We start from the raw sequence: 16,346 nt of genomic DNA, 5'->3' as shown, positions 1-16,346 counted from the left end.
TAAAATTGAGAATGGTGTATATTTAACAGTACTAACATGTGTACATTTCCACACAAATATGTTTAAGCAAACCATCACACCTAACCGTTAAAACACCCCATTCATAAGACGTGTTTAAAAGCGATTATATTAAAATATAATGAGGTCTGGCTTGCAGCAGGACTCACTGGGACCAAATGTAGAATATGCGAGTCAAAATCCATTTCGGGAGTTAACTCCTTGTTTCAGACATTGAGTATCACTTTATGGGAGTCAATAATTGTTGTCCTATTCATAGACTCCTACCCATCATAGGAATGTAGAACTTTCACCACTGGCCAAGGGCTAACAAACTGCCACATATTCGCGTGTGTGTGTGTGAGAGAGCCTACCCTGACTTGTGATTTGATTAATAATAAAACGGAAGGAAGAGGGGAGGAGGAGTGCTGGGTAATGGTAAGAAAACGTCACTATGAACCCGGAAACGTGAATTCAATTCTACTGTATGTATGTTGAACGTGTCATACCGTACGTAGCAAACCGTGCTAATCGGAGGTGCGATGGGGGAGAGGATAACAAACTCAGCACAAAAAGCAGATCTAAAGAAATTAGTTTTCAATCTAGATATACAAGTGCACAGCTTCCGGTGGCTGACGAATATCGGAAGGAAGAGCGTTCCAGAAGGCCGCAGAAGCGCATCGGAAAGCGCGCAATGCAGTGACCGTCTTTGTTGGCTATAACCGATTTGAACCGGCGTTAGGCGCCCTAGTTTACCAGCGTGCATTAATCCAACGTGGTTGAGGTGTGGTCCAGCAACTCTCGTACAACCGACAAGGCGTGAGAAGGCCTTCATCCAGCAGCTGATTGCGCAAATGGGTATCAATTGTAGTTGATATTAATAGTGACGTGCTGTGTGGAATATACTCCCGAGTTGGAACCGATGGGGGTGTCGCTGGCCGTGGTGCTGAAGCGTTTTAAATCCTCTGGCGCTCTGAGCTCCCTCCGGTAATCCGAACACAACTTAGCAGACATAAGTATTGGGGCCACGTCACTCACCGTGCACTCAAGGCTTACCAAACCTTTAGACAACAGGGATAGTTGGAACCAAGAATATGAATCCCTGCAGTCACGAAAGCTTTAAATATAAATTTAACTTAGTTGTTCATACGGTATTATTTTTAAACTGTCCAATATCCGCATGTTGCTGATACATTAATAGCATTTACGTAATGTTGAAAATACAAATAGCCATATTTGACTGGTTAAGACTGTTTGTACAAGTGCTATTAGTGAGCAGATATCAATGGTGAAACAGCACACGCGACCGTAGTGTGGCCAGAAATACGCCAGTATGCCTTTGTTTCACTGAACCTAATTTTGACCATAGCACACCATTACTGTATTAATTGTAGGCTGATTCTACCTAGGGGGTGCATATATTTTTTTAAACATGTTTTAGTCTATCAGGCTCTTGGCTTCCAGACAACTATTATCAAGCAGCAGCATTTGTTTAAGCAAGCAACCCCATGGACTGGTTTCGGCCTTCTGGGTCTCATCCGCAGAAAACATCAGGCTTGTTGAACAAATGCTGATGAATATACCCAATCGTATTGGCAAAAAGCACCGCCATATGAACTTTGGAAAGTTCCCTGGTATCGTTGCTCAAAAAACGACGTTAACCCACTCACAGCTCCACGTGATATTCACACACACACGCGCGCGTCTTATGGCACACTCATCTCAGACGTGTACGCGCATATGTAACATTGCCTAGCATCTCTCTCTCTCTGGAGCGACATGCAACCTCTTACCGCTTGGCTCCCCCAACGTGTGACCTTCCCGGGGTAATGAATATTTAAACGAGTGCACAGCTCGGCTTGGGGCGTGCCACGCGCCGCACAAACACCGCTCGCCCCCTGCACGCACCGCGTCTACACTCACGGAGAGGGCGGATGGGGTGGGGAGCAGGGGGTGGGGGGGGGTGGGGAGAAGGAGGTGGGGGGGAGGGCGGGGTGGGGGGGAGGGCAGGGGGGTGGGCGGGGGGGGATCAGGGGGTGGGGGGGAGCAGGGGGGAGGAGCAGTGTGTGGGGGGGAGCAGGGGGTGGGGGGGAGCAGGGGGTGGGGGGGAGCAGGGGGTGGGGGGAGCAGGGGGGAGCAGGGGGTGGGGGGGAGCAGGGGGTGGGGGAGCAGGGGGGGAGCAGGAGTGGGGGGGAGCAGGGGGTGGGGGGAGCAAGGGGGGAGCAGGGGTGGGGGGGAGCAGGGGTGGGGGGAGCAGGGGGGGAGCAGGGGGTGGGGGGGAGCAGGGGTGGGGGGGCTGTTCGCAATCAAACAGAGCGGTTTGTTGGCTCTTCCTGTTTTGCTTATCGATGGAGACCGTTGCGTGCACCGCAACCACACGATCGCACGTATGTTGAATGTATGTGTGTATAACTTCTTTCGCACCGTACGTAGCCAACCGCGCCAATCGGACGTGCGGGGTAAGAAAAGCACGCTAAACACCAAAAGCGGCTCTAAAGAAATGTGTCTTCAATCTAAAAATGAAAAGTGCATTGCTCCGCGTCACACGTCACAGACGCGTGACCCGATGAGCGGCAACGCAAATTAAATTAAAAATAAAACACGGCGCAATACGCGAAGCGCCTTCATTTGGGACACGCACGGCTGTTATTTCTGACGAGAAACGCGTCCCGCGGAGTCTCAAGACCCTTGATCAGACGTTGCGCTGCATTTGCATGTGTTTGGGCAACAGCAGGCGCGAATGTAAACAGCAGGCGCGGTGCAAAACGCGTGCATCGTAGGAGGAGGAGGAGCAGTGGGGGGATGAGTTGAGAGTCAGCAACAGTGCCATGTCCTGTGATACTTGGCGAGGACGACGCCTACATCGGCTTGGCAAGCCCCAAGATTGACAACCCTTTGCGAGTCACGAAGCAGACTTCGTGCCCGCTTGGGTTGTCGATGTGTGATCAGACCAAGTTGGAGTGTTCGTAGCCAGCGACTCGAACTTATGAGTTGCTTTCACCCCTGGTTACTTAAACTATTCGGATGATACTTGGTAGGATATATAGACCCCCCCCCCCTGCAGCGGCTGTACAGCGTGTACGCTATACTTGTTTAAATGCAATTGCGCACATCGCCTAGAACATGCATCACATTCCGTACGTTGAACTTCTTTCGCGCCGTACGTAGCCAACCGTGATAACGGGGGGGGGGGGGGGTGCTGGGGAAGGACAACAAACTCAACACAAAAAGCAGTCCTAGAGAATTGAGGTTTTTTTTTTGTTTGTTGTTGTTGTTGTTTCAATTTAGATTTAAAAGTGGACAGCCCCAGTGGCTTCCTAATCCCGTATCGGTGGGAAGAGCGTTCCAGACGGTCGCAGACGCGCAACTGAAAGCGCGCGACGCAGCGGCCGCCTTTTGTTCGACGCTGCAACAAGACGCCTGTGAACGTGAAGCTGCCACGGGTTGTTGTCGCTTCACCAATCCCCCGTTGCGTGTCAAAGCCAAGTCCAAGCGTCACGTGCCGAGCTCGGCGGCCGGACGCAGTCAGCACGGGGCGCCCGGGATAATGAACGGATACAACAACTCAGAGGAGGTGGGGAGAGGGGTCTCGTGTGCACTCTAGGAGGGAGTGCAGCTTGAAATATAGAACACCGCGGCGCAGGGTGGTCAGAGTGGGCGGTGGTGGTGGGGGGTGGGGGGGCAGAAATGCATAGAAAGCGTGGGGTTTGCGACTTAATGCACCGCCGTCGGCACAAAAACGCAGCGCACGGGAGGAGTCGTTGCAACAACGCGTCCTGACTTACACACACACAGACTCCAGCAGGCACGGAGGGCCCCCGGCACGAGACGCGCAACGTGATAGCAGCGCTGCTCCATGCGCTCACGCCTCCGTTTTAGAGCGCACATCCATATATACACAGACTCACACACTCACACGCACTCACGCGTTCTCCCCACAGCGGATATTTTGGTAACGGTCACAACCTCGTGGACTCGTGCTGCACTGTATTGCCCGGAGGAAGACTGCTTTGGAAGCGAGGCAGAAACACAATCTGCTGTTACCGAACTTAGTAAGAAAGCTCTTCGGCTTTCGGGGTGCAACTCACCCAGAAGCCGGAGATCGCTTTTCAGTTTAAAAAAATCTTCTTCGTGCGCGCGCGCGCAAACAACAAAAAGAGTCTCCCTTGTAACAGTTCCAGACGGCGGGGGTGCCGTGCCGTGAAGTCGACCGGAGAGCCGGAAAATTACCTTGGCGACAAACTCGGGCCAAGAAGTGGTCGCGAAGGCGACTCGCGGAGAGGCAAGGAAAGTTGGTGACTCGCCCCGCTCCACGAGAGTGCAGCAGTAGCAGCAGCAGTCCGCAACACACACACACACCGCAACACACACACCGCAACACCCACACACACACACCCCACAACACACACACACCCCACAACACACACACACACCCTGCAACACACACACACACCCCACAACACACACACACACACGCCCCCCGCAACACACACACACCGCTACACACACACACCCCACAACACACACACACCCCACAACACACACACCCCGCAACACACACACACCCCACAACACACACACACCCCGCAACACACACACACCCCGCAACACACACCCCGCAACACACACACACCCCGCAACACACACACACACCCCGCAACACACACACACACCCCGCAACACACACACACACACCCCACAACACACACACCCCGCAACACACACACACACACTCCACAACACACACCGCTACACACACACACCCCACAACACACACACACTCCACAACACACACACACCACAACACACACACCCCGCAACACACACACCCCGCAACACACACACACCCCACAACACACACACACCCCGCAATACACACACACCCCGCAATACACACACACCCCGCAACACACACACACACCGCGCAACACACACACACCGCAACACACACACACCCCGCAACACACACCCCTCACAACACACACCCCGCTACACACACACACACACACCCCGCAACACACACACACACCCCACAACACACACACACCGCAACACACACACACACACCCCGCAACACACACACCCCGCAACACACACACACCGCAACACACACACCGCAACACACACACCGCAACACACACACACCGCAACACACACCCCGCAACACACACACCGCAACACACACACCCCGCAACACACACACCCCACAACACACACACGCACCTACCCCATGAGCCAGTCCATACTGCCAGCCGGGCACTGAGGGCGGACGCTGGGTCTGCTTTGCTCGTGGTCCTCGTCCCTCCTTCAGTGTCCCTCTTCTCGCATCTCGAGGACGAGAACGATCACCGGCGCACTGCCAAACCCACACCCCCTAACCCCCCCCCCCCAACGTCCCCCCACCCCCTCACCCCCCACCGCCCCAACGTCCCCCCCACCCCCTCACCCCCCACCCACCCCCACCCTCCCCCACCCCCCCACCCTCCCCCACCCCCCCACCTCAATGTCCTCCCCCCACCCCCTCGCTCTCCCCCTCTCTGGGATCCGCGACGCCCCTGGGTGTGGGAGCTGTTCGGAGCTCCCGGCTCAGCTTGTCCACACCCGGATATCCGGACGTTGCAAACACAGGGCTTGCCATGTGTGTATACGTGTATGTGTGTATACGTGTATGTGTGTATACGTGTATGTGTGTATACGTGTATGTGTGTATACGTGTATGTGTGTATACGTGTATGTGTGTATACGTGTATGTGTGTATACGTGTATGTGTGTATACGTGTATGTGTGTATACGTGTATGTGTGTATACGTGTATGTGTGTATACGTGTATGTATATGTGTGTATACGTGTATGTGTGTATACGTGTATGTGTGTATACGTGTATGTATGTGTGTATACGTGTATGTATGCATATGTGTGTATACGTGTATGTATGTGTGTATACGTGTATGTATATATGTGTGTATACGTGTATGTATGTGTGTATACGTGTATGTATGTGTGTATACGTGTATGTATGCATATGTGTGCATACGTGTATGTATGTGTGTATACGTGTATGTATATATGTGTGTATACGTGTATGTATGTGTATACGTGTATGTATGTATATGTGTGTATACGTGTATGTATGTAGATGTATGTATCTATGTGTGTGTATACGTGGGGAGCGATAGTGTAGCGGTTAGCGCGCTGCGCTATGAACCTGGCGACCCGGGTTCGATTCCCGCTCACGGCCAACACCAGTGACGATTATCTGAACCGGTCCCGGGCCTCCCCTAGGTCGACTCAGCCTCAAATGAGTACCTGGTGCAGTGTGTAAACATTGCCACTAGGGAGACAAAGGCGGTCGGGCGTGGTGCTGGCCACCCACCCCCTCTTGTACTGTTCCGGCCTTCATAGGTGCTCGCTAACAGCACTTGCCCCTACAGTCTGTTAAGGCTATATGGGGGATCTTTGTTCTAGTCCGGCAAAACAACCCCCTACCTCCTCGCGGTGCCGGACGGGCAACTCTGTCGTGGACAGCGCTGTGGGGGGAGATCCAATTTTGATTGGCTCCTCCCCTCATGGCATATGTGTCCACCACAGGGGCTAAACGGGGGCTCTGGACGGGTGCGAGGGGCTGGTAACCCCTCCACCTTCAATTAATTACCACGAAACTACGAATTAAACTGAAATATGTAACAACTAAGCTTGTGCCGGAGGCCCCGGGGGGCCAGGCGTCTATGACGTCTCCTGGCCAAACCCCAATTGGCGGAGCCAGGAGATTGAATACCTACCCTCGGGGCTACTCCAGAAACAACGAAAAGCCACTACGGTTGGCCACGTGGAATGTTCGAACGCTCACTGCAGAGGAGAGGCTGCCACTCCTCTGTCGGGAGCTGGACCGGTACCGCCTGGATCTATGCGGCATTCAGGAGGTCCGGTGGACCGGCTCTGGCTCCTGCCACCATGAGGGGTGGACAGTCCTCTACTCGGGGCAGCAGACTGCCAAACAACAGGGTGTGGGTCTTCTTTTGAACAAAAGAATGAAGGGGGCGTGGGAGCGTGGCGGTGAGGTGTGGGAAGCTGTAAGCCCCCACCGAAGATGAACATCCGTGGAGGGATGCAGGCAAAGCCGATGAGTCAGATGCCTTCTATGACCTCCTGTCACAGGTGCTGGCTAAAGTGGCCCCTCGGGATAGAGTCATCATGTTGGGTGACTTCAATGCCCGAGTTGGTCATGATACTGGCACCTGGTCTGGAGTGATTGGAGGGCATGGGCCAGATCAGCTCAATAACAACGGTAGGAGGCTGCTAGATTTTTGTGCAGCCCATGGGCTTGTAATTACCAACACGCTGTTCCGGCATCGGCGCATCCACACAACATCATGGATGCATGCCGGGTCCAAGCAAGAACATCTGCTGGACTACATAGTGACGGACCAGCGAATGCGAGCCCATGTCCTTGACACCAGGACCTACCGTGGAGCTGATCTGCCCTCTGACCATCGACTAGTCATCTGTAAGATGCGCCTGCCATTCTTCCACTCCGGTGGTGGGTGTACACCCAGGACCCCATTCCAACCTAAAGTGGCCTGGTCTCAGTTATCTGATGAAAGTTGCAAGCGAGAATTTCATCATCGCTTGCGGCTGGGATTGGCATCGTCCCTGACTCCTCCTGATGTCGAGGGTAAATGGGCGAGGTTTAGGACTGTGACTCATGCAGCTGCAATGGCTGCTTTGGGTACGCGGTCCAGACCTCCCCAGACACCCTGGATGACAGAGGAGTTGTTCAGGATCGTTGAGAAAAAGCGACAGGCCCACTGTCATCGGCTACAGAATCCCACGTCAGAGAATGAGGAGGCTTACCGCAGCCTTCGCTCGGAGGTTCGGAGAGCCGTGAGGCGCTGCAAGGATGGGTGGTGGTCGCGGGTTGCTGAGGAGATGGAGTCTGCCTCAGTGGCCCGTGATCACAAATCTCTATTTAACTCCATCAAAAAAGTAACCTGCAGCGCCACACCTATTACCATCATTAGGGGAAAAAACGGTGATCCAATTTCCGACCCCCAGGAACAGGTTCGCAGATTTGCTGAGCATTTCTGTGAGGTCCTGGGGGAGGGAAAATCCCTCAGCCAGGAAAACATCGCGGCACAAAGTGAGGATGACCCTGCTGAGGCTGCGGTGCCTCAAATATTGGATGAAGTCACCCCCTGTGAGTGGCTGGCTGAGGTGCCATCTGCTGAGGAAGTATTGAAGGCGATCCGGAGTCTGAGACCAGGAAAGGCAGCGGGCAGAGATGATCTCCCAAGCGAAATGCTGAGGGAGGGTGGCGTTTGTGCACAGACTGCCCTATATGACATCATAACAACAGTCTGGACCACTGGACGGGTTCCGCAGGATTGGAAGGATGCCCTGGTGGTCCCCCTTTTTAAGAAGGGGGACCGCACAGACTGTAACAACTACAGGGGCATCTCACTCCTCAGTGTGCCGGGAAAGGTCCTGGCAAGGATTATTCAGCATCGCCTTGCCAGGCACGCTGAGGAGAGGCTTGCGGAGCCCCAATGCGGTTTCAGGAAAGGGCGGTCCTGCACAGATGCCATATTTTCTGTCCGTCTGCTACAGCAGAGGTGTAGGGAATTCCAACAAGACCTACATCTCTGCTTTATTGACCTGGTCAAGGCCTATGATACCATCAGTAGGCCTGGGCTCTGGGTCGTTCTTCGTGCTCTTGGAGTACCTGACCCTCTGCTCACGATCATTAAGGACCTTCATGATGGTGAGCGGGCCCGGGTAAAACTACGTGGCCGGGAGTCAGAGCCATTCCCTGTACACCTTGGGGTGCGACAGGGATGTCCTTTGGCTCCCACATTATTTAACATCTATTTTGACCACGTAGTTCGTGAAGCCTTCAATAGCTGTACCGGGGGAATCTCCATATGGTACAGATATAATGGGAGGCTAATCGATGCCCGGGTGCGGTCAAGGGATGGCTCCCTATTGCTCAACCACGTTATGTATGCTGATGACTTGGTAATAGCTGCTCAGTCAGAGGAGGAGTTGGAGACGCTGCTGCTGAGACTGGAGCATGCCACTAAGAGGTGGGGCCTTACCATCAGCCCCACCAAAACTAAGCACCTGCCTGGGTATTTTGTACCATCGGACACTCCACCCCCACAACTCCCAATCGGTGATGGGGCAGTTGTGGAGAGAGTGGAGAGTTTCCCATACCTGGGCAGTGTGCTTATGACTGGCTCCAGTTTAACAGCAGAGGTCTCACTCCGAATCAGTCGAGCGGCAATATCTTTTCATCGGTTGCGTAACGCTGTGTGGAAGCTACCTGGTCTGTCGCTCCGCACTAAGCTTCAGGTCTTCTCGGCCACGGTCATTCCCTCCCTTCTCTATGCTTGCGAAACGTGAACCCCCCTAATGGAACATCTTCGCCGGTTAGAAACATTTAGGCTGGCCTGCCTACGATCCATCCTGGGTTTAACCAGACTGGATTGTGTGAGGAGCTCACAAATCCTTGAAAGATCTGGGCAGGGTCCCATCGGTGAGCTCCTCCGGCAGGCAAGGCTGCGATGGCTGGGTCATGTAGCCCGCATGCCCAGCCACCGCATGCCGAAACAGCTTTTGTTTGGCCGGATTGAGGGGGCTAAGCGGGCGCGGCACGGGCTAGAGAAGAGATGGAGTGATGTGGTACAGGAGGACGTGGAGCTGAGTGGACTTGCCGATGACTGGTACCAGCGGTGTCAAGATCGGCCTCTGTGGAGGAGGCTCGTGAAGGATGCTACTGGGCAGTTGGAGGCAGTCGCCCTCCAACAACAACGGAGGGCGGAGGAGCGACGCTCACAACAGCGAGCGGAGCGCCGGGTGGCTAAAGCACAGCAGGTTGGCACAGTAGGGGGCACAGGTGGTGCATCAGCCAGTCATCTCAGTCAGTCGACCCGTGGCACCTGGGTCTGCCCCGTGACCTCCTGCCAGCGGGCGTTCGACACTTCACGTGGCCTCAGGGTGCACATAGCCTGGCACAAGCGTCGTGGTGACGTCACCGCCACTTAGTGGCGAATGGCGGTTGTTGTTGTTGTTGTATACGTGGGGAGCGATAGTGTAGCGGTTAGCGCGCTGTGCTATGAACCTGGCGACCCGGGTTCGATTCCCGCTCACGGCCGACACCAGTGACGATTATCTGAACCGGTCCCGGGCCTCCCCTAGGTCGACTCAGCCTCAAATGAGTACCTGGTGCGGTGTGTAAACATTGCCACTGGGGAGACAAAGGCGGTCGGGCGTGGTGCTGGCCACCCACCCCCTTGCGTACCGTTACCAGCCTTCATAGCTGCTAGCTAACAGCACTTGCCCCTGCAGTTTTTGTGTGTGGCGAGGGCTTTCTCTGCAAGCCGGGCGTCATTGTTGCCACCGCCTTCAGGAGCATCGAGCTACTGGGCAAGGCTTCGATTAAAATTTGGGAGAGAAGGGGCGAAAATCCCCCAAACTGCATCATGAATCATCGCCGATTGACTTCTTGTTTTTCCTCGCCGAGGTATCTGTCATTGCGTCTGAGAAATAACAAACACGTGGCAGTGCGTGGACACGCACCATTGTATATGCGGGTCGTGCGTCATTCACACACAGCTGTGTTGTATGACCGTATCATCATCATCATTATTCCTGTGTCCGTTTAAAATGTCTATTTGGAGATGCGATTTTTTTGTTTTACGCACAGCGAGATACCAGACAAGACGATGACGCAGTGCAGTGAGCCTAGCGGTAGGGTCGGTAAAATAAAGTCGCGCGTAATTAGGGTTGTAAGTGCCAATTACGTTATGATAATTGGTGATTTGGGCAATGACATCGCATTATCTCCTGGTCGTTATTTTAAATCCATGCGGACTACAAAGAAAAAACACTGTCGTCTTGTTCCACCTCGACTTCAAAAGCACCGCATGCTACAGACGGCATTCTGCATATGCTCTTGAACAAAAACCAAGATCCCCCCGTATAGCCTTAACAGACTATTGGGGCAAGTGCTGTTAGCGAGCACCTATGAAGGCCGGTAACGGTACACGAGGGGGTGGGTGGCCAACAACCACGCCCGACCGCATTTGTCTCCCCAGTGGCGATGTGTTTACACACCGCACCGGGTACTCATTTGAGGCTGAGTCGACCTAGAGAGGGGCCGAATACCGGTTCAGATAATCGTCACTGGTGTTTGCCGTGAGCGGGAATTGAACCCGGGTCGCCGGGTTCGTAGCGCAGCGCGCTGCTTACCGCTGCACAGACATTCGAGAAGGTCGGCCTGCGTTGAAATGACACGCGCATAACAGAATACGCACCAGAGGTTAACGAGATCATTCAATCTCTGAAGAAAAATCAGTGGGGGGGGGGGGGGGGGGCTTGGGCAGAACACCGTCGCGGCTAGAAGGGATGACGGCGAAAGGTCGAGAACAATAACGGAGCAGCAGTCAAGGAATGGAACGCGCGTACGGCGGAGACGTGGACTCGGGAGATGGAGCGATTAAATCCGTTCGTGTAGTGGGTACGAAGTGGACTATTTAGGTATTTACCCAGGAAAGCCTCATTGAATTCTCGCGATTAATTCAGAAGGAGGTGCTGTTAAGTTTCGCAAGAGACGGTGAGGTGTCTGTGCACGATGTACACTCTATAACGCGTGTGTGCGCGAGTATGAGAGTGTGTGTTTCAGGACTCGTAAGAGGTGATGGCTGATTGGAGGTGGGAGGTGTATGCCTTCATCCAGCAGTGGATTGACCATGGCTGACGATGCTGATGATAATATACTGCAGATGGTACCTAGCGCAGGTGTGATTCACGCCGGTGCAATGATTCGCATTGACCGCTCAAGCGCCATGCAATAACGCCTCTCGCTGCAAGATGTAAGTGTCGTGCGGACGGCGTGCTCGAGAGACAACGTGGGACTCACGGGCGACAGCCGCCGTCAGCCCTGGGGGCAGGCGAGAGCCGCACCGGGACAGTGCCGGATGATATCCTCGTAGCAAAAGTAGCTACATGTGAACCTGATGGCGGGACCCCGGGGTTCATATAAGCCCCCGGCTCTCGCATAAACCGCGTTGCGACGTCATTTCACGTCTGTTGAAGGCGAACGGCACGACGATCTATTCCTCTCGACGAGCTTTACACTACGCGCTCATCAAAGTATTGTTTCTTCTGCGCATTCGGCCTCGCTGCTGCGCTTGGACGATACGACAACAGAATGATCCGCGCCAGGCGAGTCGCGGCGCTGATGTGCGCGGTGGGACGGAGTCGCCAAAAATAAATTAGTTAATTACGATTTTGACTTCCCGTTTATTCGGGACCCCGGGGTCCGGCCATAAGGTTCAATTGCTACGGGCCCCGCACTTTCAAGGGCCCCGCGCTAAATGCTTTCAAGCTATCAATTCCGGTTCAGTGACTCTGCACTTGCTCTATTACTATAGTACTATACTGCCTTCAACTTTTACGAACGACTGGGTGTTTAAGGTGAGCGATTTGTCATATTATCTGGCCGTATAGCAAATGAAAAAAATACAAATAATTTACTGTGCAAGTAAAAAAATGTGTGTTTTAATATTTGTGTTTTGTTGTTATTATTATTTAGGGCCCCTTAATGACATGCGACAGGCCCCGCACGAGCTTCATCCGGCACTGCACCGGCCGCGCGTGCACGCGAGGTGGCGCCGCGTGCACGCGCGCCGACAGCGTGAGGTTGGAGAGTTTCACGTGGACGGCGTGCGAATGACACTCGAACAACCGAGACCACGCGAACACGTGGCTTACTATAATAATAACACACTGCCTGTAAACCCGGCGTAATATACCGCCCCGATCTAGCAGGTCTTGGTTAAACGTTCGCGCATTTATTAGTTGTTTTTGTATTTTTTTAAATCAAACATTCCTTTAATCCTACCTCCCCTCTTTAGTGTTTGGTCAGTGACCCTGGTTCTGTTTTTGTTTGCTGCTTTTCATGCATTTGCGAATTGTGCGTTTGAATGATCATTATTATTGTTGTTATTTAAATACACTTGTCCATTTCTGGGTTCTTTCCCGACAACGCCACGACGGTCTGACTCTTGATAGAGCAACGTTATCATTGGAAGCCGGCTGAGTTTGTTGCAGACATCTCCGAGCCTTTCATATACAAGATGTAGATGGCTCATTAGGACAGCTGTATGTGTGTACGTTGAATCTTCTCTCGCATCGTACGTGGCCAACCATTGTAACTAACGAAACGTCTTCTTTGGTTCTTTCGGTAAAGTCACGTAGAATGAGAATAAAATAATAAATTGATAAAATAAAATAACACAATAATATTTTATCAATTTATTATTTTATTCTCATTCTACGTGACTTTACCGAAAGAACCAAAGAAGATTAATCATTGCAGTCACGAAAGCTTTAAATCGAAATTTAACGAAACGTCAATAATGTAGTTTTCCACTTGAAGCAACTCGTGAAGGTTAAGGGGCTAGGAGCGGTGACACAGGGTGTTAGCGCACTGCCTGCAACGTTATTACCCCGTCGAGCTGGAGTTTAATTTCTGATCACGTACATTCGACGACTAATATCCGAATCGCTTAAGGCATGTCTTCACCTCAACGTCCTTTCACGAATCCCCACTGGACAGCGTTGTGAAGTATGGTCAAACAATCTTTCATGCATGACGAGGCCTTCACGCAGAGGTGGATTTAACATGGGTTATCGTGTTTATATACCATGCGGTTTACGTATGAAGACCAAAGTTACGAATGAACTCAAATTGATAAACGCTGGCGCTTCCAGGATGTACAGGATTCACCACTGACAATTGTGTGCACTCTTTAAGCTGGATTGCAGGAGGTAAGCCACTTACAAGCAGCCTTTGATCATTTTGAGCATCAAATATAGCCATGATATTTGACGACGCACTTCAAGGCTCGCGTGTTCAAATATCACGTTATGAGACGTGAAAGTACACGGACATCCCTTTTAATCGATCCGCTGCTGGATAACTGCCTCCCCACTAACACACGTGCGGGTGCGTGGGGGATACTTGACCATACTTCACCTCGCCGGTCAGTGCGGGTTGATTGTACTCGCCTGCAAGCAACAAAGAGTAAAATATTACAGGGCTTACCGAACTCTCATTCCTCGCGACCCATCATACATTGTCTCTACATGCTGCACATGCCTGATGATGCTGAACGCATTCATGCCAGGCGATGTGTACGTTCCCGTAAACGAGGCCACATTGCCCCAGGACTGCCGATCGCTCCACCGGTTCCCAATCCAGTCCCGAATCCATTTCAAGATCGCAGTCAGTCCTCTCTGAGATCATCTATGGGCTAGTCTGTCCCTACCTCTCATCTCACTCTACCCCCCTACCTCTCCCCTCTCATCTCACTCTACTCCCCTACCTCTTCCCTCTCATCTCACTCTACTCCCTACCTCTCCCCTCTCATCTCACTCTACCCCCCTACCTCTTCCCTCTCATCTCCTCTACCCCCCTACCTCTCCCCTCTCATCTCACTCTACCCCCTACCTCTTCCCTCTCATCTCACTCTACCCCCTACCCCTCCCCTCTCATCTCACTCTACCCCCCTACCTCTCCCCTCTCATCTCACTCTACCTCCCTACCTCTCCCCTCTCATCTCCATCTACCTCCCTACCTCTCCCCTCTCATCTCCATCTACCCCCCTACCTCTCCCCTCTCATCTCACTCTACCCCCCTACCTCTCCCCTCTCATCTCACTCTACCCCCCTACCTCTCCCCTCTCATCTCACTCTACCTCCCCCCCTACCTCTCCCCTCTCGTACCACTCTACTCCCTACCTCTCATCTCACTCTACTCCCTACCTCTCCCCTCTCATCTCACTCTACCCCCCCTACCTCTCCCCTCTCGTACCACTCTACTCCCCTCAACGCACTCTCCTACCTGTCTCCTATCGTCGCACTCCCCGCCATGCGCTCTCCACTCCAGCAAACCATGGCTTACCATCGAAGCCCTTCCCCCAAGCCATATTCGTTCAGCGGGAGGTCGCTCGCTGGCCATTGTGGTGAAGAATGGTCAAACAGCCCCACACGATCGACACTGCGTCGTGCGGGGCGTCCCTCCTCCAGCAGTGGCTTGACAACGGCTGTAAAACGAACGGCTCGAACCGTGGCTTAAAGAAAAAAAATGGAATATGCCTGGAGTGAGTCCAAAGCAAACAGGCGCGCGCGTGCACACACGCAACCCGTGCTGTATTTATCTGGTTAATGAGCCACCACTCGTGGTTACAAAAAAAAAGGTGGCCAGGCGAGGGGATTGAATGGGTGACTTTCAAATAACCACAGGCGCGCAAATTAATCCGTTCTCGGTCAAGTGACCCGGGGAATGCCAAGTAACCTAATTTAGACACCGACGGTAGCACCCACGTGCCGCATAATGAACTCACCCATGAGATGTGTTGGACTTGGCAGGACAAATTTCGGGGGTGTGGGGGGGGGGTTTCCTATTCACTTGAAAATTAAATGTAGATTAATGTAGCATCTGAATGCGACAGTATCTCAAGACGCTGGACATAAAACAGTAGGTATGTTGTTTTGTTTTGTTTCTCAAGAGACAGTGTTCCGTAGTCAGAGGAAAATAAAAGACTAAGATCATCCGTATAACCTTTACGGGCTGTTGGGGCAAGTGTTGTTAGCAAGCACCTATGAAGGTCGGCACAGCACACGAAGGGGTTGGTGTATAGCAACCACGCTCGGCTGCATTAGTCCCCCCCAGTGACGATGATGTCTGCACACTGCACTAGGTACTCACTTTAAAGGGTGAGTCGACTCTGGAGAGACCCAAGACCAGTTCAGATATTCATCGCCGATGTTGGCTGTGAGCAGAAGTCAAACTCGGTTTACCGGGTTCGTAGCGCAATGCGCTAACCAATACACTGCCGTTGCCTGTGTTTTTTTGTTATTAATAAATAATCATCCATAGGCAGAAGAGAAAACCCATAAACTCACACAGAGACCTGCAGAGTTACACAAATACTCATAAAGAGACCAACAGGTTATATATAGAGACCCTTACAACATAGCATACAATGTGGATGTACATCGCGTCGCTACAATGTGACGCTATCTCAACACGCTCTACAGAAACAGTGTGCGGAATATTTATTTCATCGAGTCGGAAGAAAAACTAAATGTGGAAAAATAGCAGAGATTCGTGAATACAAATTTGTGCATTTTCAAAATAATACTTAAGAATGCAAACACAATATTGCAATGATCCCGCTCAACGTGTCCAGCCAACAACTGAACTCTGCATAATCGGACCAATTCCAAGCGTTGTCTTCAGGGTTGGTCTACGCGCCAAATACAGGGTGTTTTAAAAATATAGA

The 16,346-nt window shown here is 52.4% G+C and overlaps 1 protein-coding gene across 1 annotated transcript in view; it reads right to left on the bottom strand.

The window, feature by feature from the left end:
* LOC116939981 (MOB kinase activator 2-like) overlaps positions 1–5,361 on the bottom strand; it is a 54,966-nt gene extending 49,605 nt beyond the window's left edge. Inside the window, exon 1 of the mRNA XM_032949128.2 lies at positions 5,225–5,361. Within this exon, the coding sequence (XP_032805019.1) occupies positions 5,225–5,241 (17 nt within the window). The 5' untranslated portion in view covers positions 5,242–5,361. The remainder of the gene's footprint in view (positions 1–5,224) is intronic.
* Positions 5,362–16,346: the final 10,985 nt, after the last annotated feature.

Source organism: Petromyzon marinus, chromosome 7 (genome assembly GCF_048934315.1).
Source record: "Petromyzon marinus isolate PM22_M1 ecotype Great Lakes invasive population chromosome 7, UKy_Petmar_22M1.pri1.0, whole genome shotgun sequence".
Taxonomy (NCBI): domain Eukaryota; kingdom Metazoa; phylum Chordata; class Hyperoartia; order Petromyzontiformes; family Petromyzontidae; genus Petromyzon; species Petromyzon marinus.
The sequence above is the reverse complement of the archived record's forward strand: the minus strand, read 5'-3'. Positions and strand labels throughout refer to the sequence as shown.